At 33.8% G+C, this 21,934-nt stretch overlaps 3 protein-coding genes across 7 annotated transcripts; 2 read left to right on the forward strand and 1 right to left on the reverse strand.

Annotated features, from left to right (window-relative positions):
• The first annotated feature begins 683 nt into the window (after positions 1-683).
• On the forward strand, positions 684-1,769 carry LOC120777759 (ribosome maturation protein SBDS). Its single transcript, XM_040109262.1, has 2 exons — positions 684-909; positions 979-1,769. Exons 1-2 carry the CDS (start codon positions 779-781, stop codon positions 1,604-1,606), a joined length of 759 nt encoding a protein of 252 aa, XP_039965196.1. The 5' UTR covers positions 684-778; the 3' UTR covers positions 1,607-1,769.
• A 48-nt stretch (positions 1,770-1,817) lies between these two features.
• On the reverse strand, positions 1,818-4,017 carry LOC120777758 (IST1 homolog). 4 transcript variants are annotated; one of them, XM_040109258.1, is made up of 6 exons: positions 3,713-4,017; positions 3,260-3,651; positions 2,919-3,202; positions 2,713-2,802; positions 2,294-2,356; positions 1,818-2,180 (listed from the first exon to the last, which is right to left on the reverse strand). In XM_040109258.1, the coding sequence occupies exons 1-6, from the start codon at positions 3,892-3,894 to the stop codon at positions 1,965-1,967; spliced, it is 1,227 nt and encodes a 408-aa protein (XP_039965192.1). In that variant the 5' UTR covers positions 3,895-4,017; the 3' UTR covers positions 1,818-1,964. The 4 variants fall into 4 exon arrangements, with proteins under 4 accessions (XP_039965192.1, XP_039965194.1, XP_039965193.1 ...); XM_040109260.1 differs by lacking the exon at positions 2,713-2,802; XM_040109259.1 differs by lacking the exon at positions 2,294-2,356 and having other exon boundaries at positions 3,713-4,016.
• Positions 4,018-4,738: 721 nt separating this feature from the next.
• LOC120776633 lies at positions 4,739-19,818 on the forward strand. 2 transcript variants are annotated; one of them, XM_040107449.1, is made up of 11 exons: positions 4,739-5,361; positions 6,268-6,393; positions 6,756-7,295; positions 8,018-10,573; positions 10,631-10,742; positions 17,193-17,305; positions 17,364-17,583; positions 17,647-17,839; positions 17,896-18,386; positions 18,447-19,213; positions 19,281-19,818. In XM_040107449.1, the coding sequence occupies exons 2-11, from the start codon at positions 6,277-6,279 to the stop codon at positions 19,581-19,583; spliced, it is 5,412 nt and encodes a 1,803-aa protein (XP_039963383.1). In that variant the 5' UTR covers positions 4,739-5,361; positions 6,268-6,276; the 3' UTR covers positions 19,584-19,818. The 2 variants fall into 2 exon arrangements, with proteins under 2 accessions (XP_039963383.1, XP_039963384.1); XM_040107450.1 differs by lacking the exon at positions 6,268-6,393 and having other exon boundaries at positions 4,740-5,361.
• The last annotated feature ends 2,116 nt before the right edge of the window (positions 19,819-21,934 follow it).

The raw sequence follows: 21,934 nt of genomic DNA on the forward strand, positions 1-21,934 counted from the left end.
CGATTAGCAGGTGTTCCGATGTTTCAGGCTCCCTGTCGCAGAACCGGCAGTTAGCGCAAGAGGATAGGCCCATGTTATATAAATGCCTATTCAGCTTGCAGGGGCCGGTGTAAAATGCGACCAGTAGCCTGAGTTTATCCCTAGGGAGGTTAATTACAACTTTAAACCTGCTCTGGTTGTACCTCCCAATTAGCAACTTGGCATGTCGCGTACCATGTACTCGTTGCCAATGCTTTTCTCTGCCCACTCCTTCTTTCTTGCGGAGCAACGCCTTTAAGGTATGGGGACCCACCCCAGTAAAGGGTTCTGGTCCTACCATATTGGTGGAGGCTGCGAAGCGGACAAGCTCATCAGCCAGTTCGTTACCGGCTATACCAATGTGACCAGACCCACAGAATAGGTGCACCGACCGACTAGCAAAATAAACCAAGCTTACACAGGATTTTGATTGTTTGAAGTTCTCTGCTAGAACATTGTCTCTCAGTATTTGAAAAACTACGCTACTCCCGTAGCATTTCATTTTGCTATTGCTAAAGATCTCACTTTGTCCGACGGTAAATCGTTACCAAACCAGAAAATGTAATGTGTGCCATGTCACTTGCCACTGAAACATTATGGCAACTACGAATTACGGTGTCTGCTTGTTCTGGCAATTAATCGTCGATTCGGTTTTATTCTGACATCCGTGTTCACAACATTAGAAAGTTCTCATTGAATCAATGTGAAATTGCAGAAATTATTATTTCCATTTATAAAATTTTTAAGTTAAACTTTTAATATGTCGAAAATCTTTACTCCAACAAACCAAATACGTCTTACAAATGTAGCAGTTGTAAGACTAAAAAAAGGTGGCAAACGATTTGAAATTGCTTGTTACAAAAATAAAGTACTATCCTGGCGGAATAACACGTAAGTATGAGAAAAATTAGTCTGTTTATTGGTAACGTCTTTATTTCTTGTATTCAACTCTATATTCAGAGAAAAAGATATTGACGAGGTTCTTCAGACGCACACTGTTTTCACAAATGTGTCCAAAGGGCAAGCTGCAAAAAAGGAAGAACTAATCAAAGCATTTGGAAAATGTGACGAAACCGAAGTATGCAAGGAGATTTTAGCCAAAGGAGAACTCCAAGTGTCTGAGAAAGAACGGCAATCTGTTTTAGATGCCCAATTAAATAGCATTATAAACAGTGTGGCAGCGTTATGTGTTAATCCCGAAACTCGCCGACCTTATCCGGCAACCATTATTGAAAAAGCGTTGAAGGATGCCCATTTCTCCATTAAAATGAACAAAAATGCAAAGCAACAAACACTGGATGCTATAAAATTACTACGTGAGCATATACCATTAGAGCGCTCACGTATGAAGCTCCGTGTTTCTTTTGCTGGTAAAGAAGGAGGCCATCGGCTAAAAGAATCTGTTAGTAAATTAGCTACTAAAGTTGAGCATGAAGAATGGGATGATGCCACTTTGCATATGACATTGCTTATAGACCCTGGGAATTACCGTGTTATCGACGATCTCATACGAAACGAAACAAGAGGCAAAGGACTTGTTGAACTAATCGAACTAAAGGAAGTAGTGGAAAACGAAGAAATTTTTTAATTTAAATAATATATTCGTTAAAAATGTTTAATATAACAACGCATTTCATTTCTCAAAGTTAAACTATTTTCACATTTACGATCTTAAATTAGTGGAAGGAAAAATTCCAGATGTTTCTTCTTTTTCCTCGTAAATTAATATTCAAAACCGACCGATTGGTTTTGATAACACCGACATTCTGCGTCCATGTTCTTAATAGAAGAGAATACAATTATAATAGCCAGGTTAATCATTATATTAATAACAATTTAATATATATATATATAATGGTGATACTATGGGTCATATTCAACTTCACTCTTATACAAACATATAATATTCTACAATATTTCGAATATACTATATAAGTTTTATTCGTTTATTTGCGTTTTTTCAAATTTTCAAAACGACGTGACAGATCGTCGAAATCTATGTCGTCGTTATCGGTGTTGTTGGGTTTGTTTTCATCACTAGTCATATCAGGCATCTCCTGAGGAACATTGGGCAAATTTGGTATGTCTGATGTAGCTGGTGGTGCACTTGGACCCGGGGGCGGCAATTTTTGTCGGGGTTGTGGTTTTGGCTTATTTTTGTCCTGAAATTAAATATAATGTATCCACAATTTTATGCCAAATAGCGTATGTATCCATTTATTTTAAAGAATCAAGGACAAAAATGATAAAATTAAAATTAAAGAAAAAAAACTACCTGCATATTTACAGGATTAATTGATGTATATCGTGGTGGGGGGTCATCATATGGTTTAGGACGCTGGTTTTGAGGAAAATTAAAAAAAAGCAATTCATAAAATACAGCAAATTATTGATAGAATCAGTATAATAATAATTCATCCATTTAGATGAAAAAAATAACTTAAAAAAGGGTGTGCAAGCCAATATATAATTTAACAAAGAAACTTATACTGGTAGTGTGAATGGATTAATAAGTTTGATGCGTTTTATTCAAATACTATTAAAATTAGTAGAAATCATTAGGAAGTTAATAAAAAATGTGAACACGGAAATGGTAAGAATCGATGAAACAAACTAAATTAAACAAGGGTTTTGACAACAACTATAAACTAGTTTAAGTGATGTAGTCACTCAAATACGTGTATGTAATCATACCAAAATATTTTCATCAGGACTGTTTTCGGTGTAATTACAAGAAGTTGCGCCTTCTGCTGCATTTGACGAAAGGTCATTGGTCAACTCATTCTAAATATGTTATTGCAGTAAGATAGGTTGTGTTATAAAAGCAAACAAAACAAAATTTTCATGCAGTTTTGTAAGATTGGTAAATTTTTAAATTATTCAATAGTTTATATACTTACATTTATAAATGAAGTATTTAAATCTTTTTGCTCATAACTAGACTGTGTTGGAGGTATATTGTAAGAAAAAGGATGTTGTGGATGCCCTCCATTAGCACCACCAGCTTCAGACCCTTGACCATATGGTGGTGGATAATTGAATGGTTTCGCTGCTGGTGGGTCAGGCAATGGAGGAAGCGACGGATATCCGATGAATCCCATTTGTGGGGGTGGTCCCACGGCTCCACCGCCTCCAAGATTGTTTCTATCGGATAAATCAATCAAATGTGCCTGTACCTCAGCTCCTAATTAAATATATATATAAATACAAAAAACGCCTGGAACCATATAGCTTAACAAACCATTCGGAGTTTCGTCTTGCATAACTTGTGGATCGGGTTCATACTCAATATTATAATTTTTTGCAATTTCAATTAAATATTTTTCAACAAGAAGTTTCGGTGGTGCTTGTAGTTGAAGTTTGTTCATTAATTTTCCGGACACATGATGCTCTCCAGTGGCAGTGCGTGAATGCTCCGCAAATTGGGGACCATATTTAGTAATAAAAATGTCGGAAATCACCTTGAGTTCAGCTACATCACTTTGTAGACGAGGACACACCCAAACCAAACTAGATACCGCTTCTGCTATTCCATCATCTAGTTCTTTCATCTGCGTAATTAATCCAAATCGCGCAAGCACCAAATCGCAGTACATTTCTATTATTTCCATAGCTTCCACAAGATAATCCTCACTTTTGGATAAGACACAAAATTATACCATCAAATAATGTGATTAATTAAATATCAAATTACCGAATTATATGCTCCACACGAATACGAGCTCTTTCAGTTTTACCTGTAGCCAAATAGTCGGCAATTTCTTTACGAGCCTTTTGTGCTAGTTCTGCCTTTTTCTTTTCAAGCAATTTAAGGCGATTTAAAGCCAGACGAAGGTTTGTCTTTAATTTCGTATAATTCGGTCCACTAGAGAACATTTTTAATACTGAAATAATTACAACACCAGCGAACAAGAAATAACTAAATCGAAACTTTAATAAAAACAAGTAGTTTCCAAGTGACTCATTTAGATTAAACTCGCTCAAATGACGCAAATATTTAGAAAAGTAAAAAATGACGGTTCAATATAAATATTGCCGTACTATAAAGACTTTTCAGCGTATTTGTTATTAAATTAAACTACCCATATATTTTTCTCATTAACAACTTATATTATTATATTTTTTCAAAATTGAATCTTAGTAAAATAAATACTTCATAAATAAAAATGTTTAAAAACTATATCTACTTCTTCAAAAAATTACCTAACAAAATTATTTTGGTATATTTATATTTGGGATATTTCTAGTAGCAGACAAGCCTGATGATTTTTGCAAAATTTAGGAAATATTTTCTGCCGCTAAATATCACAAGAAAACTTCTACCTATATAACTTTAAATATTAGGTTAATTAAGATTAAGATCTAGTTATAAGGAAAAGCAGAAAACTTAAATATAAATATTTATGTAGAATATGGGAATAACTATAGTTAGATATTTATTTATATTTTTACCTATAATCATTGGTTGGATTCAAAAATTGTGAATATAATATTAATAGATATCGATTAAACCAGTAAAGAAGCATTTTAGGCTTTATATATAATTTTGTATTATAATCTTTTTTTAATTTTAAGTGGTAATAAATTGTCAGCTGGCAACAATGCGGGAGTGCAAAAAGAATGGGGATTAAAAGGAAATTATAAACCAAGAATAAAATGTAAAAGCTGTCATTACAAACGTCACTGTGAACATATATATACACAAACTATCTGACGGTCGCTTCAGGTTGAGTTTTAAACGATTGCTTGTGGATAATCTCCGGTTATAAACGGGAAAATATTGTTAAAACTAATTATAAAGCAAATGTATTATAATCAGAATATTGTGTTGTTAACCTATACAATTTTAGGAATAAAATGTTATCGCGGGTGTTCAATATTAAGAAATAAGGTTTTGTGGTACCTCTTTTTCCTACTGGTAAAATATAAACGTAGTAGTGGGACCACTTGCCATGCCAAAACAAACGACTCGAAATGTCATTTGGAAATTGCATATTATTATGCAGAAGGGATGAAGAGAAAGAGAAAATGTCAAAGTGATTTTACTACGTAGGTGTCGCTGTGATAATAAAGCGGTGGCTACCTTGTACGCGTTTTCGAAGTTCGAAATTTCGAAAACGTTCAACAGAAAATGTCACTCGTCGCGGTGCGGTGCGAGGAGTTTACTCCATTTCCACGCCATATTTGATTTCACGAAAGAAGAAAGCAATTTTTGTGTGGAACTTAATTTCAATTTCATAGTGATATTTGGAGTTCAACAAAATGAGTTTTATGTAGAAACAACGTGGAAAACTATTGGTCCTGCAAAAATAAATCGTTGAGTACGATACTGTGCCATTAAATGTGAGTTTTCCGTAATTAATATTGTGTAATGTAGAAAAAGTTTAGTGAATGTTTATGTAGTGGTTGTGTATCAATTTGTTCACAAGCCGAGGTCGTATATGTATGTAAATATAGCCGAATGCTTCCAATAGTGCTTCTTAATGTGAAGTTAAATTCCGAGACGTGATCCTTAATATTATATAGTATAAGAAGAAAATTTAAATTTGCAAATCAATTAAGATTTTTAATATTATGCGATTATTTATGTAAAAATATATTCAATATGTGCTTCATAGAAGGCAATTTATGTACCTATTATTGAAACTGGAATAGCCTTCTGCCACCAAATAGTATTTGGTGAAGTAGAATACTCTAGGTGCTTTACTTTTAAATAAAATTCTTATTAAAAGTCGTTTTACTGATGTTCTTTATGTGTATTGTGTTATAAATACATATTTGTATACCAAAGAAATATTTAAAAAAATGGCTCACGTGCATAAATTATTGATAGAAACTTTGTTAACGTATACTCGTAGTAATGCGAGATACTTTAAAAGAAATAGATATGAACAATGTATTTAAAAACACAGATTTAATGTTAAATTTAATAATATTAAATAACTAAATTCAAGGACGAATAGTATAATAATAAATAATATAAAGTGCCTTGTTATGAAAAATGTTGTTTAAATATTTTTATAAATACATATTCTGTCTGGAAAGAACATCTTACGAGTACGTAGGGTTTCGATGACTATACTAGATATAAAGTCATAGGAGTTAGCAAAATAACATTTTAGTTAACATAACTTATCTTTCACATACCATTAATAGAAAGGAAAAACCGACGAATCAAATTTAAGCTTTAATAGTTAATGTACACTATAGTAAAGAAGAAATATATATTTTACCTGTCTTAATTTACAGAAAGTCCAAATGGCGCAATATTACCAAATACAAAACCTTGAAGAATTAAAGCAAATCTACGCAGATGTGCAAGTTGTTCACGTTGCTAGTGAAGATGTTGGAGTCGGAGGCCATAACCGACCTCAGGTTGTTATATTTTTACCTAACAAAACATTTCTTTAAATAAATAAATAGTAATATTTATCAAGCTTCAAACACAAATAATTCTAAATTAAATAAGTCTCTTTCGTTAAAATTTGCAATAAAACACCAAATTTAGAAAATGTTTAAATAATAAAATATATTAGTTTATTTTAGTTCTTTTACATCCTAGTATCCAGGCCACTCAGAACCAAAATATAAAACAATAATATTTACTTATTACCTTACTTCATATTCGATTTTAGCAAATTTGTTTCTGTTTTATTGTGGTTTTGTTAATGTTTCTTTGTTTTTGAATTACTATTTACTTGTATTTGGGTTTATAAAACTCTAAATTACTTTTCCAGCAATTACTTCTGCCGGATGATCAACTGATGTTGAACGAAGGGCAGCAGGTAGTGTATCAAACTACAAGTGTACCAACACAGCAGCAATACCAGCAGCAGCCCACAGCTACAACTACTCAATATATAATAGGAGATGAAATCTCACAACAGCAACAACAACAAACAGTTCAACATCAACAAGTTATGTATGACCATCATCATCAACAACAACAGCAGCATTATGTGCATGAAAGCCAACAGTTGCAGCAGGATCACCACCAGTTGGCCCAGCAAACACAACAACAACAACCGCAATTATATTATACCACCGAGCAAATATTACAACCGAATTCCTTAGTACAGCAACAACAACAACAGGAGATGCAACATCAACAGCAACAACAGCAACAATTACATGTTCAGCAACAGCAATATCAACAGCAGCAGCAACAACAGCAACAAATTGTACATCAGCAACATTCAATGCAGACGCCACAACAAACTCAACAAATAGTTTATCGGATGCAACCCCAGCAACAATCACAAAATCAACAAACTCAAGTAAGATATAAACGCTAGCAATTTGGGCTCAACTTAGTCATGTTTTCATATTTTTTTTATTTTTAACAAAAATTTTAGTTCATATTGACCATTTCAAAGTAATAAAGCGCCGAAATACTCTCGATCATAATATTCAGCTAAAATCTCAGATCAGTGTTAAGTCCAACGTATCAGTTCCCAATAAATCACTCACAGCTAGCATATCCTATTTCGGATAAGAACCTTTTGTAATGGGATATAAAAATAATTAAAACCTCGAATTTTTAAATAATTTTATATTGAACTTATTTCACTTTCATTTCATTAAGGCACCGTCTTATTACGAACGAGTGTTTTTAATTAGAAGAGCTCTAGAGTTGCTTATATTGAGAATAGGAAGACAAGGAATAACAAGAAAATTATTTGAGTAATATTAAAAAAAAGTCTATTAATGGTCACTTATAGAGGGGCATTTAAAAAAACGAGTCAAGTTTTTCATTAGCTTAAGTGGTGGAGATCACTTCAATAGAAGTATTTTAGTGTCCTATGATTCGAAGAAATTATTGAGAAAGTTAACGATTTTTAAATTTAAGACAAGTTAAAAAGATAAATACTTAAAAGTAACAAGCCAAACATCAAACTTTTTTTTTATTTGTAAACTAATGCACCTTAATGTGTAAATGTGTGAAGTTTAAAGACACTTTGATTCTAAGCTCTACGTTGATTAAACTATTTTATTTCAGATGCTTAACAATGCACATGTTATATTACAACAACCATCGGGGCAACAGGTATTAATTCAATCGCCACAACACCCAGAAATAATTATGCGTCAATCAATGCCACAGCAACGTATTATATACAATACTAATCGTGTATTGTATACTCCGCAACAGCAACAGCAACCTCAAACGCAAACGATTCTACAGCAGTCTCCACAAGCGCATCAGCAACATCCTCAGCAGCAACAACACATACAATTACAAGCAACTCCCACGACAAGTCCAATTCACACAACAGCACGTTTAGTTCAGACGAGAGTTGGTGCCTCGCCGCAAGAGACGGCACAACAACATCAACAAACGCCGACGCAACAAAATGTTGTATTTCATCCTATTCAAGCAACTACTGTCCAAAATCCTCAACAGTTGAAACCCCAAATACAACAACAGTCTCAAATGACCATACAGCAAACACCGCAACAACATTTAGTGGCCTCAACCATGAGTGGAGGGGTGTCCGGTGGTGGGGTTATGCGTGGTGCTATTCGTAATAAATCACCACGAGGAGGTAGTGCTCTTGGAAGTACTCATACTTTAATCGCACGTATGCCAGTTACTACAGTAGGTCGAGCTATACGACCTCCATTAGTAACACCAATACAGTCACCACAAAATCCCAGAGCAACCAGGCCTAGGGGAGGAGCTGCTGGTGGTGCACGTGCACGTGGAACGGCTCGTGGAGCACGTGGAGGTGCTGTAATTGCTAGTAGAAACACACAAGTAGCCACACCAGTAGTACAACCACAACAACAATCACAACAGTTGCAAGCTCAACAACAAATAACTCCATCTCAACAGATCATGCAGAATGCAATGAACAAAAACATAACAATTTTAAACCAACAAGGACAAGTAAAGCATGTTTACCGCAATATTGGTGATAGTCAACAGCAACAATTGCAATTAGTAACGGGTACATCGCAGACACAACAGCGTTCAACACAAATAGTTGGGGCACGTTTCCGCACTCCAGTAGTGTCCACCAGTGGAAATACAAATAATGGTAACAATTCCAGCAGTAGTGGTAATAGCAGTGGCAACTATGAATTAGATTTAGAAGATAGCATTCAAGCAGTAGTTGTAAAGAAAGATCAGCAAAAACCACCAGTATCGACCTCCAACATTGCTAACCCTGTGGGTACCACTCTGACAAGTTACTTTGCCAAAGATGATGATGACACACGCTTAGTGCGGACTCAGAACGGCGCTTGTATCACCTTAGCTGAATATCGCAAAAGACATCCCCCTAATCCCGGCTCGGCTAGTACAACGACAACTACTATTTTGCAAATGAAAACACCATTGCGAGCAAGCGGACCTCCTTCCTCGAACAAAATACTACCAGCGCATTCTTCCGGAAATACTGGAATAGTCCCAGTTGCACGAGTTGCCCCTCAACCAATTCAGTCGGCTCAGCAAACGCAACAATCTCAAACAGCACTGACAACGACAACTTCGTCGTCAGCTGTGCATCGCACATCACATAATAACTACGAAATTCATACACAACATGTTATGCAAAATAGGAATAATACCCAAATGGCCGAAAAGGATAGAAACAGTGCCAAAATGTTGGTTATACTAGTGTCAGGTGAACAGCGGCTGATAACCTTCACCTTGCCACGAGAATCATGTACCGTTCAAGATTTGCTTGAACAAGTAGGCGTGCCTTTTGATAGTTCGACCACTATACAATGCGTAGAAAATCCCGGAGCAAATATCGATTTTGTTGTAACGGTCGGATTTTCGGTTCAGGAATCTGCAAGCGAACTAATATCTCGTGCCGAACAAACTTTGCAAATGAATAGACAACAGGATCCAATGGGTGGCAACAACTTATCAACATCTAATACATCTTCAGGTGGTAGTAGTACAGGAAATACAAATGTGCCGCAAGGAACTGTTGGTCAGTCAACAGTAACAACCAATTATGGAAATGTGACAAGTAACCCAGCTCAAACACCCAGCGCAGTTGTTAACGAATCGACACATAAAGATGCAAATAGCAGTAATGCTGCAGCAAATACTACTAAAAACAGCTCTAGTTCATCCACTAACACAACGGAGGATGTCCCACGGAAAATTATACAAGGATTTCTTGCTGTATGTCAAAGCTGTGGCTTCAGCGGTTATGATCATGCTAAATGTGAACGATGTAAACGAGTTTTTCTCGAACCGCCAAAACGAGTTCCTTCTGTCAAGAACTTAGGAAATAATAACGCTTCAATGGCAGTGGATTCAACTTTGTCAAAGTCGATTTCCAACAGTGAATTTATGGCAAGTGATAAACGAAGAGGCAGTGACGCATTAGCACGCTCTCAAGCTAAAAATGCGCTAAATTCCTACGGTAGCACTGGTAGTACTGCTTCGGCACGAGGTCGCGGAGGTCTTGGCGCCACTGCACGCGGACGCGGCTCACGTAGTGGGCGTCGAACCGCCGAAGTGGAACCTGTAATTCTCACACTTAGCAGTGACGAAGAGGATGACGATGAATCGTCAAATAAGGTATCAGGATCGGTAAGCATATTATAAATAATTTTATGTTGCAAATCAAAACATTTTCCGAATTTTCAGTTTTCTACAATGTCCAATGCTGCAAGTTCTTCAGCCTTTAAAACGCCAACTTATGAACCCTTAAGTTTTGAACACAGTATGCCAGATTTAGATGAAAATGCAATTTACGCAGGTGAGTAGTTTTGCTACGTACATACATAAATATATAATATGAAATGTTAAAAATTTCCATTTGCTCTGAAAATATTGCAAATTAATAGGGTGCATGAATAAAATGTTCTAGGTATCCAAGTTTCACCGTTAAGATATGGCACCTTATTGTTGCCCATCATCTTTATATGAGTTTCCCTATATCACTTAAAACTTTTAATTTTAATGAAAATTTATAAGCGAATCCATGATACAATAATTTGAAGGTAACACTTTATTCTAATATTATTATTGGTACCAGATATATGTATGCATGTATGGTCATTTTCCAGAAAGAATTCATATAAAGACAATAATAAGGGAGATAAGTTTAAAGGACACAGCGATATTAAAGAATTAAGAAATAATGTAAAAGAGAAACGATGAAAAACGTTAATTTTGCCTACACGAAAACTACAATATCCTTCACTTTATGGAATTTGCTGTGCATAAAAAGAGGTGATTAGATCCATTCGGGTACTCGTTGCATTCTGATCGTTCAGTCAATATTGCCGGTTTCGATGAATGAGCAGCTTCTTGAAGAGAAAGGGATGTGTACAAAATGTGAAACTAGTTCTCGTATATACAGATAAAGTTCATGATACATACATATATTATATATTTAAAATGATAACGACGTCTATTTTATAACATTTGACGTATTCAAATCCTTTCAAATTCAAATTCTTTTACTTTGCAAAATATATAATTTAAATACCAATGAAGATGTCGGAAAAATGTTTTCAACAATAGTACCTTCAAGTTGAGCACCTCTCCTCAAAATTAACATCACGAAATATCGAAAATGTCTAAAAATTTAAAAGAAATTTCAATCAAATAAAGTTCTTGATAATAATTTGGTCTGGTTCTGAAAATGAAAAAAACGGTTCAAATCCTATAGGGTGCGCATACCTAATATAGGGATTTTATTGAACTAATATGTTATTGTAGCGGCAGAATTCTGCCGAGTTGACAGTCCTTGACCGGATAAAAAATCTGGGTCCGTTCTGGTTACGTAAACCAGACTGTCGTGGGAACAGTTGTATCGTATATATTATTACTCTATAAGTATGATATTTTGCAAAACAAACGTATAATTAATTTTACCAATTGTGGTGATTATTAGAGCAAATGTATATTATTGTAATACAGACCAGCTACGCCAGTTTTGTCTACGATACAATTTTGCGTAGATATATAGTACGCTGCATTTATAATTCGGCAGAATGAATGCATTTTGTAATTTTTAGAAGACAAGAGTTTGCTTTGTTTTCGCTCAAGTTTGTCTTTTTTAGTCACAAAAGTACACCGTTATGAGTAAAACGTGCTCTCTCTTTTTCATTGTCAAAGTCACCCGAAAGTTCGATAATCTTTATATTACATAGGTATAAGGGGGCTAAGGAAAGCATTGGTCCGATTCAACCTATTATTGACATACAAACATACCATTATAAGAGAAAGATTATCCTTTAATTTCAATTTTATAACTCGCACATTAACTGACATTTTCGATCAAAAGTCAACTATAGGTACTGGGGTCCAAACATTCGGTACTTAGGGGATTTCACAGTTTTTGTTGGATTTGAACCATTGAAAAGAGAAAGAATCAAGTGAAATTCAAAATTGTGCTATATGAGAAGTGGGCTTAGGTTATTGTCCGATTTCGTCCATTTTCGTACTGTGACATAGGAATAAAAAATTAATGTGACGTAATTCATTCTTTTGAAATCGGTCGGTCTGGTCCAGTGGCACCGCCCATCGTCCAATTTTCACACCGGCTCGGCTAAAGTCCTCTCATACCATCTTGGAGGTAAATTTTTATGTATCTACCGTATTTAGTTATTGACATGTTGAATTTTAAGTAGTTTTTAACAGTACCGTTATATGGAGAGTGAGCGGGGCTATCTTCTGATTTCATCCATTTTCGCATTGTTAATAGGACTTATTATTATATTATTTACCCTAAGCGAATTTGTTTATTGTAGCTTTAATGCTTAGTAGATATGTATGTACATTAAACTAGAGTCCAGGGCCATGCCCACTTTTTGCAAAAGCTGATCGCCTGTCCCAAATTGCAGTTCTTTATTTTTATTTAGTGCTTAGTTATGGCACTTTATAGGTTCTCGGGTAATGGCATTTAGTGCGCGTGGCAGTGGTCCCGATTTATCCATCTACGAACTCGTAATTTTTTTTTTTTAAGGAACCCGCATACCAAGTTTCATCAAGATATCTCAATTTTTACTCAAGTTACAACCTGCATGGACGAACGAAGGGATAGACAGATTTCAACTTTTCTCGTCATCCTGATCATTTATATCTATCTCGCTTGGTTTTAGGTAATACGTACAACCGTTAAGTCATGAAAACTATTAAACTCTGTAGCAATGCATTAAAAGTATAAAAATTGTTAGCACTTTGTATCGTATCCTTTATTGTCTAATGCAGCTGCACATCTTCTAAGCATAGACTGAATTATACTAAGGCAAGTACTCTGCGATAGAGTAGCTCCTCTTGAATATACTCGCAGAGTTCCTCCTTATTTTTTGGTTTAATAAGTACAATCTTTTCCTTAACGATTTTCCATAAATTTTCGATTGCATTCCGATCTGTTGATTGTGCAGGCCAAGCCATAACATCAACACCATGATCTGAAAACCATTTATTTCAAGACCTGAAGTATGTTTCGGGTCATTGTCTTGTTGGTATTGCCAAATTAAAGGCATATTCCATTCAGTATATGGGAGCATGACTTCGTCTTGAATTTTAACGTATTCATGGCGTCTATGTTTTCATTTATCCAAAAAATAAGTGCGACACCACACCATGAGAAACAGCCCCAATATATAATATATATGTATATTACAATAATAGTATACTATTTAGTATGCTTCATAAATACAATATTTTCCGTTTATGAAATTATTTCGCGGTTGATTTTGTCGCTAAGGTACGTTATTTACACTTTATTTAAAATTACAGTTCACTGTAAAACTCGACAGTGTTAGCCTTTCCCTTTTTTTAGAAGTACACATGGTTGCTTTTGTTATTATGGAAAAGAATCGCAAAAATTGCAAAAAAAAACTATACTATCTATTGTTTCAAAGCAAAACCCTTGATTCTATTTTATTGTCCGTAACTGTATGTACTTACATATGTATATAGTTTAGTGGCTCCGTGGAATACATATTGAAATACATATCTTCAAAACCAAGAATAGTATGAAAATATAATTTTTATTATGTTATGTATGTATATTGAACGTTATGAAAATTTGAAGAAATGGTAGTTTTTGAGAGTATACGGTACTGTAAGGCTTTCGAAAATTAATGCGCAGCAAACAAGGCGGTATATAGTGAAATTAAAGAAGAAAAAAAATTTTAGTGATTGAGGGATGTACACTTATGGCCAAAATAATAGGTGTAAGCAGTTTTTATACCCTGAACAGTTTGTCACGAAGTTTATAACACCCAGAAGGAAGCGTCGAAGATCCTATAAAGTATATATATAAATGATCAGCATGTTGAACTGAATCGATTTAGCCATGTCCATCTGTCTGTCTGTCCGTCTGTATGTATGCGAACAAGTCCCTCAGTTTTTAAGATATCGTTTTGAAATGATGCAAACGTCATTTTCTCTTCAAGAAGCTGCTCATTCGGAACTGCCGATATCGGACCACTATAACATATAGCTGCCATACAAACTGAACGATCGGAATCAAGTTCTTGTATGGGAAAACTTTCACATTTGACAATGTATCTTCACAAAAGTTGGCACAGTTTATTTAGTAAAATAATAATATAGTATACGAAGAAATAGTTCAGATCGGCTTACTATAGCATATAGCTGCTATATAAACTGAATGATCAGAATCTAGTGATGGTATGGAAAACTTTTCCATTTGATAAGATATATCCACGAAATTTGGTATAGATTATTTTCTAAGGCAACAATGTAATCTCCGAAGAAATTGTTCAGATCGCTGCCATACAAACTGAATGATCGGAAATGAATGCTTGCATGGGAAACTTCCTCATTTGACGATATATCTTCACAAAATTTGTTATGAGTTATTGTTCATAGAAATAATGTAATATCGAAAGAAATTGTTCAGATCGGCTCACTATAGCATATAGTTGTCATACAAACCGAAAGATCGGAATCAAGGGCTTGTATCGAAAACGTTCGCATTTGACATGGTATCCTCCCAAAATTTGACACGGATTACTGCTTAAAATAATAATATAATCTCCGAGAAAATTATTCAGATCGGATTACTATAGCATATATGTACATACATATGTAGCTTCCATACAAACTGAACACATAGTTACTAAAAAAAATGCACCTGTGAAGGGTATATTAGTTTCGGTGCAGCCGCAGTTAACGTTTTTTCTTGTTACTTAATAACTTTGAAATTTTTGCAATTAAAACAATTTTGTTTCAGTTATATCCTTGCTTTACTTTATTAAATGGAAATATAATATATCGAAAATATTTCATTCCGTATATTAAAACTGAAATATTTTTCAAAACAAGAAAAAGCATTTATCAAAATAATAGCTAGCTATCATTTAGTCCAACTCTAAAAATAAGGTCTTAAAAAAAGTAACAGTTGCATCACTATTTGATGAAAAACGGTACCAGCTAAACTCACACTTATTATTTTGACCATAAGTGTATGTAAAGTACTTCAATAAAAATTAAAAATATTTCTACTAATGACAAACAATTCAAGATATTTATGTTGATATTCCAAAGGAAGTAAGCATAAATATTTTAGGACTCTAATCCGTTATTGATTCTAAAGCGTCATACAAAATATTAGAAGTCATAAATTCGTAAATATCTTTAACATAAAGCCAATAATATTTATTTAAATTTGTAACTGCTAGTAGCTACCAGGAACGCAAAAACGATAATGTAAGGAAACGGAGAACTAGTAAAAAGAAAGAAGAAAATAATAGAAAAGAAAATACTAAAATATCAACACTTGAAAATTAATCGAAAGAATTTTTATTTTCACAATTCAAAACACATCTCAAATTTCGTTCTCTTCTGTTAGATTTTTGGGTTAAGGAACGCTTTCCCAGCAGAAACTTGGTTAGCTAGTGATAGTTAGAAGTTAAAAAACATAATTATTTTTATGAAAATAAGAGTTAAATTTTGGTTTCATAAAGGAATTAAAATTAAGTGAAATTCATTAATGTAACTCTTTCATTTTTCCTATTTGTCGCCTCAACACAATTCTTCGTTTCGAAGATATTTTTTTTTATTTTTTTGTATTTCTCATGAATTTTCTGTTTACATTTTGATGATTTTGTATGATTTACAATCTATTCGTATTTAGTTATCATTAAAAAGCGAATTTTCATTGATTGAAATTTTGAAAATTTTATTTTTGATTCATAAAAACAAAAAAAAAACCAGCTGCCTTTGACGTTATGGAACTTACTTACTTTAGATAAATTGTTATTTGTATGCTATCGACACATCCTTAATATACGTAGGTATGCTCAATGTTGTCCGAATTTAACCGTTTGCATTAGAATAAAAGGTCTTAGCAAGTAATTTTTTAATACTAATTATTGATTTACTTTCGAGTGTTTATATGGTTGCGAAAAAAGAGCGGTCTGACAATTCTCGTTTCTTCAGTTTTGTCCTGTCCTTTTGGAGAACTTTTCGCCCTTAGTTTTATTTCAAAAGACATCCAAAGTCAACTGAAAATATATATAGGATATAATAAATCCCAAATGTCAATTAGGTTTCTTTTTACGAGTTCCCAATGTAAGAACATTACATACAAAAAAATTATAAACAATGATGTAATATGTATTTGTAAAACTTTAAGTTTATTTATGAATAAATAAACATTAATATAAGAAATAAAAAACAAGTATGATATTAAACTAATACATTGTTTGCAGAAGTAACGAGTACTTTTAGTTTTGGTAACTTTTTTTTTCATCATTACTTGTTAGGTATGGCAATACTCTTCATCTTGTTCGAATTCATTTCTTTTGAATGCCGTCAGATGTCGCTTCCGACACAGGTCGTCGCCATCACTTGACGAAGTTAAAATCAAAGTAAAGTCAGAAAATTTGATAAAGCCAATAGCTTGGAGAAAATTAATCATATTGTCGTAAAATTGTTGTTAAAATCAATTTTGATGCATAGAAAAGTGTAATTAAAAGTACAGATAAAGCAGAGCGATGGAATTGGAAGGTAGGAATTTAAATTAACAAATTTACGAAACGTCCACAATTATTACCTCTGCTGCTTAAACGTCATTCAAAAGAACATGAAAAAACGTGTGATAGTAGCAATTTCTTATACCGGAATTGTATTTATTATAACATTGTGAATAATACCTATTTACATTTAATAGACGCATCATAAAAAAAGAAGAATTTAACCTTTTTGTTTTTATTTACAGATTTTCAACGTGATGATGTGACTGATCTATCTAATTGCACCGATAAGCTAAGTACGGCGTTGCAGTGCAAAGTTGTACGAATAGGAACATACCGCTATGAGCCAAAGGAGCCGGTAAGTTTTCTTGATGTTCCCAAAAAATACATGCGTAAAACGGTGTTGTTGTTTTCAGGTGACATTCACATCGAAGGGTGTTTGCCTTGTAGCTCCTTTGGTTAATAATCCAAATGATAGTTTCCCTTTGCATATACATAAAAGGGAAGTTGTAAAAATTATTGCACATTTCTCGAAAGTTTCGGAATCTATGCTGTGTTTCTACACTTTACGTAATTGTGCCCAGTACATAAAGAACAGTTTACAAATGAAGGACAATGGCACAACACTTGATGGCTGTAAATAACACTTAATTCAATATCGAAAATTGTTTGCTTATATATTATTTATTTTTTTAATAGCTGCTTATTTTTCACCCAATGGTCCATACCAAGTACGTAAAATAATTCTGCAATTTAGTTCATGCTCGGATCAATCACGTAATGTAATAAAATCAATTTGGGATTTCTTCGACGAAATATCTGACGTAGATGCACAAGACCTTTTACAACGTGCAGAAGCAACTGATAGACAAATATCAAATAAAACTAACGAGTATGTTTCTGTAAAATATTCCGTCACAATAGACCTAATAATAATTTACATTACAGAACCGCATCCACAACATGTGTAACCACGACCCAACTTAACCCCAACGAAATAAAACAATTGCTGATTTATCCGCCTGGTAAAGGTGGTATTTCGATCAATACCGAAGACTATCTTTGCCTCGCCACGGACCAGTATTTAAACGATATAATAATCGACTTTTATTTAAAATGGGTTCATAATAATGTGGTCCCAGAGGCGCAGCGTGAACGGGCTTTCATTTTCAGTACATTCTTTTATAAACGTTTAACGACGCTGACACGGCATCATCACAACCCAGATAAAGATGTCAAACAGACAGCAGCGCAGAAACGGCATGCTCGTGTTCAAAATTGGACAAAAAATGTTAATCTATTTGAGAAGGACTTCATCATTATACCAATTAATGAGCAATCGCATTGGTTCCTAGCTATTATATGTTTCCCTACGATGAAAGGTCCTGTAACATATGATACTAATATCCCAGTGGAGCCTCAACAATTAAAAAAACAAAGTAACTATCTATATAATTTAAGCATTTCAATTCTTATTAATAAAGAAATTATCTTGATAGAAGGGAAAAAGGTCTCGCTGCAAATTGGTAATACGACAATTACACCTCTCTCCAAACGGGATAGCAGTACGATGTTAGCAGAAGTGTGTGGAGTAGGTGATGATGACAGCGAACGTGATGAAGCAGAAGGCGACGAAAGTGATTTAGCATCAGATGATAGCGATTTTGACAGTGGTGCAAGCACTTCGGCTGTATCTGCTACAATAAGTGGAGGGGTGGCGGCAGCCAACAATAGTTTGTCAAATAGCAATACAAGTATTAGCGGAATTAAATCTCAAGCAATTAAACAACCGTTAATATTAATTTTCGATTCTCTGGCGGGAGCTTCTCGTAGTCGTGTTGTTGCCACATTACGAGACTACCTGACCTGTGAATATCGAGCGAAAATGTCAGATGTTACTCCCCACGTATTCAACAAAGATAATATGCCAGGGCATTGCGTGAAAGTGCCACAGCAAAATAACTTCACAGATTGTGGTCTATACCTATTGCAATATGTAGAACATTTTTTTAAAGATCCAATTAGAGACTACAGACTGCCAATCAAACAGTTAAGTAATTGGTTTGACACATTAACAGTAACGCGCAAGCGCGAAGACATTTCGCAACTATTGCAACAGTTAATGAATGAGAGAAACGGACCAAATCATCAAGTTATTTTGCCGGAAATACCATTGCCCACTTCAAATGGACAGCTTGTCGAACCCCCTGAGGGATATAACATTGAATTCGAAGAGGAGGAAACTGGTGAAGAAGCTGCCGAAGAGGTACAATTTTACTTTTTTTTTTTTTTATTAAAAATGATGTTTTCAATTAAATTTGAAAATATTTCAGGACGATGATAATACAGATGTGGATGGTACACCGAATGATGCGGACGGTACTGCTAGTAGTACACATACTGATGAACTGGTTAGTGTTAAAATACCAACTACAAAGACGGCGACAACAACAACAGCCCTAGTTCCCACTCAAGGACGAAAAATTGTCGTTAAAAGGCGATTGCAACAAGTGAGCAGCGCAACAGTTAGTAATAATAATAGCGAAAATTTGAACACAACAACGTCGGTTGTAGCGGGAGTTGCGGGGCAAAATATACGTAGTGGGAACCAAGCTAAATATCGCAAATTCGAATAAGTTACATAAGTGGTTACTTTTGCAGATTGATAAAACTCTATATTAGCGTTTCATTATGACTGCAGAGTTAGAAGCACCAACTCGTCTATTTAATAATATATGCATTAGTTTAGTGAATGCTGACACTTATATTTAGTCCCCAGCTATTTTGTTGTGTTATCTTCGTTGATACGTGTGCTTTATAAGATAGTTTTATATATCTTAAGCTACTAAATAATTTATATGTGCATAGAAAGGAAAGAATGAAAACCTTATCAGTAAATGAGTACCATTAGAATTTGGTTTAAATATATAGATATATATACTAAGTAAATAACGGAACCCACATAAAAACAAAATTAATTTTTATTGTATAGAATTTTATTTTTAAATTTGATACGTTATTCCTACTGAAAATAAAAACTACAAATTCTAATTTTTAACTAAATAATTTGTTGCAAAAATATTGTCATTTTGTTTTGCTTTTACTGATAATACTAAAACTTTTTTATATTGAAGTAATAAACATGGATGTTTTTTGCTGGACAAAATTCTATATTATTAATTCATAAGAAGCATTGTATATAATGGGGTTAAATAAATGTAATGAAATTAATTTTGAATATATAAAGTAGAATAAATGATCTTATATTTAAAAGTATTGCAAAATATGTACGTGCGAATTACATCAAAAGGTTCTGAAATCGAAACCAAAGTACGGTTTATAGTCCGCTTTGCTGTGCTATCAGCTGATTGAGTACTTTGGTTGTGTCCCTTGTCTACACGATGATTGGCAATGTCAACATGAGCGAAGCAATATTGCTACATACAAGTAACAAACCAATCCAGCTTGAGGAAGGATATCTCCTAAAAATGTGTTATATTTCGAAATGGTTCTTTAGTTTTATTCTTCTATAAACAACTAAACAAAAATACAAAGTGACTACCAAATAGTGGATAGCCATTTAAGTGAGGAGTTGGAGATATATACATATATGGGTACATACATGGGAGTCTCAAATACGGGATAAGAAAGAGCAACCTTTTTTTTTGGTTAAGCATGTAAGTTATGCATACATGGGAGTGGCGAAGTGCACATATAGTGCATAAAAGGTTACGAAAGAATAAATAATACTAACTATAAACATCTTAAAAGTGATTTATTTAAATCAGATGTTAATTTAATTAACTTTAAATGCAGTTATTACAAAGAATGAGTACATTTTTATGTGTAGTATAAAATGGAAGGTTATGTTGTAATTGAACAATGGTATACATGATACATACAAAAACATTCCCTGCCATCATGTGTTGTCCCTTTTTTAGTATGTTTGTATGTACATTGCATGTAAATTTTGAATGGTTTTCCATGTATGTACACTGTCGTAATTGCTAAGGTTAACTACAACAAACTTTCGTGCAAATATATAAATGGGTAAATAAATGTGTGTGGGGTGTGTTTACCTATGTGCACTCATATGCGCGCATCTACATAAATATAGTACATATTTACTAATGTTTCGAATCATTCTTGTTATTCGATCAATCATACATATTTTTGAGAAAATTCTAATCAGAAGCTTTTAGTTCTGCAAAGAGAGAAGGTAAATAGTTAGGAAGGTAAAAGGTAAACAACTCATAGCATATATCACAATTATTCAAATTTCTGTCAATTGAAAGCGAACTTTTGACATTTTTGGTGTGCAGGGTAAGATTTTGACAGAACTCTTACAGGTAAAAACAATACCTCACGTCAAAGAATGTTAATGAAATTATTAAATTATATTCGATTTTTAATTCCGATTTTGCGACATATATGAATACATGTAAACATAGATTTTGAGCCATTTTGCCAATTATGAATTTCGGTATCTGGTTGATTTTGGCAACATATCATCGATGCTATTTTGTTGATACATTCGTGTTCATCACAGGATTTTACGTTACGGCTGCACATGCCAGTAATGAATTTTACAGGAATATTCGAATTGGCGTCTAATTTTATTGTGCGGTCATACATGCAAATGCTAAATCCAAAGAGGACTAAAAAAGGAAATTGTTTCTCGTAGATTAAACACATATACATATGTACATGTATGTACATACTTATATATTTTCTGTAATAAAAGTCGCCATTGATACTTTTTTGGTAATATTCAAAACATCCGCTATGTTAAGACGGAATTATGTGAAAAATAATGGATAATCTACAACAAGCAACTTGATAATCAACAATAGTGTAACGGGTTTTTCAGGATCACTGAATTGTTAAATAAAAGTACCATTTTAATTGCTATACATTCCATTTTATCTACCTATATTATTATAGCTCTGGCATCTACAAATTTCGCTGTCTATTTGATTCTGACAAT

This window comes from Bactrocera tryoni, chromosome 5 (genome assembly GCF_016617805.1).
Source record: "Bactrocera tryoni isolate S06 chromosome 5, CSIRO_BtryS06_freeze2, whole genome shotgun sequence".
NCBI classification, from domain to species: domain Eukaryota; kingdom Metazoa; phylum Arthropoda; class Insecta; order Diptera; family Tephritidae; genus Bactrocera; species Bactrocera tryoni.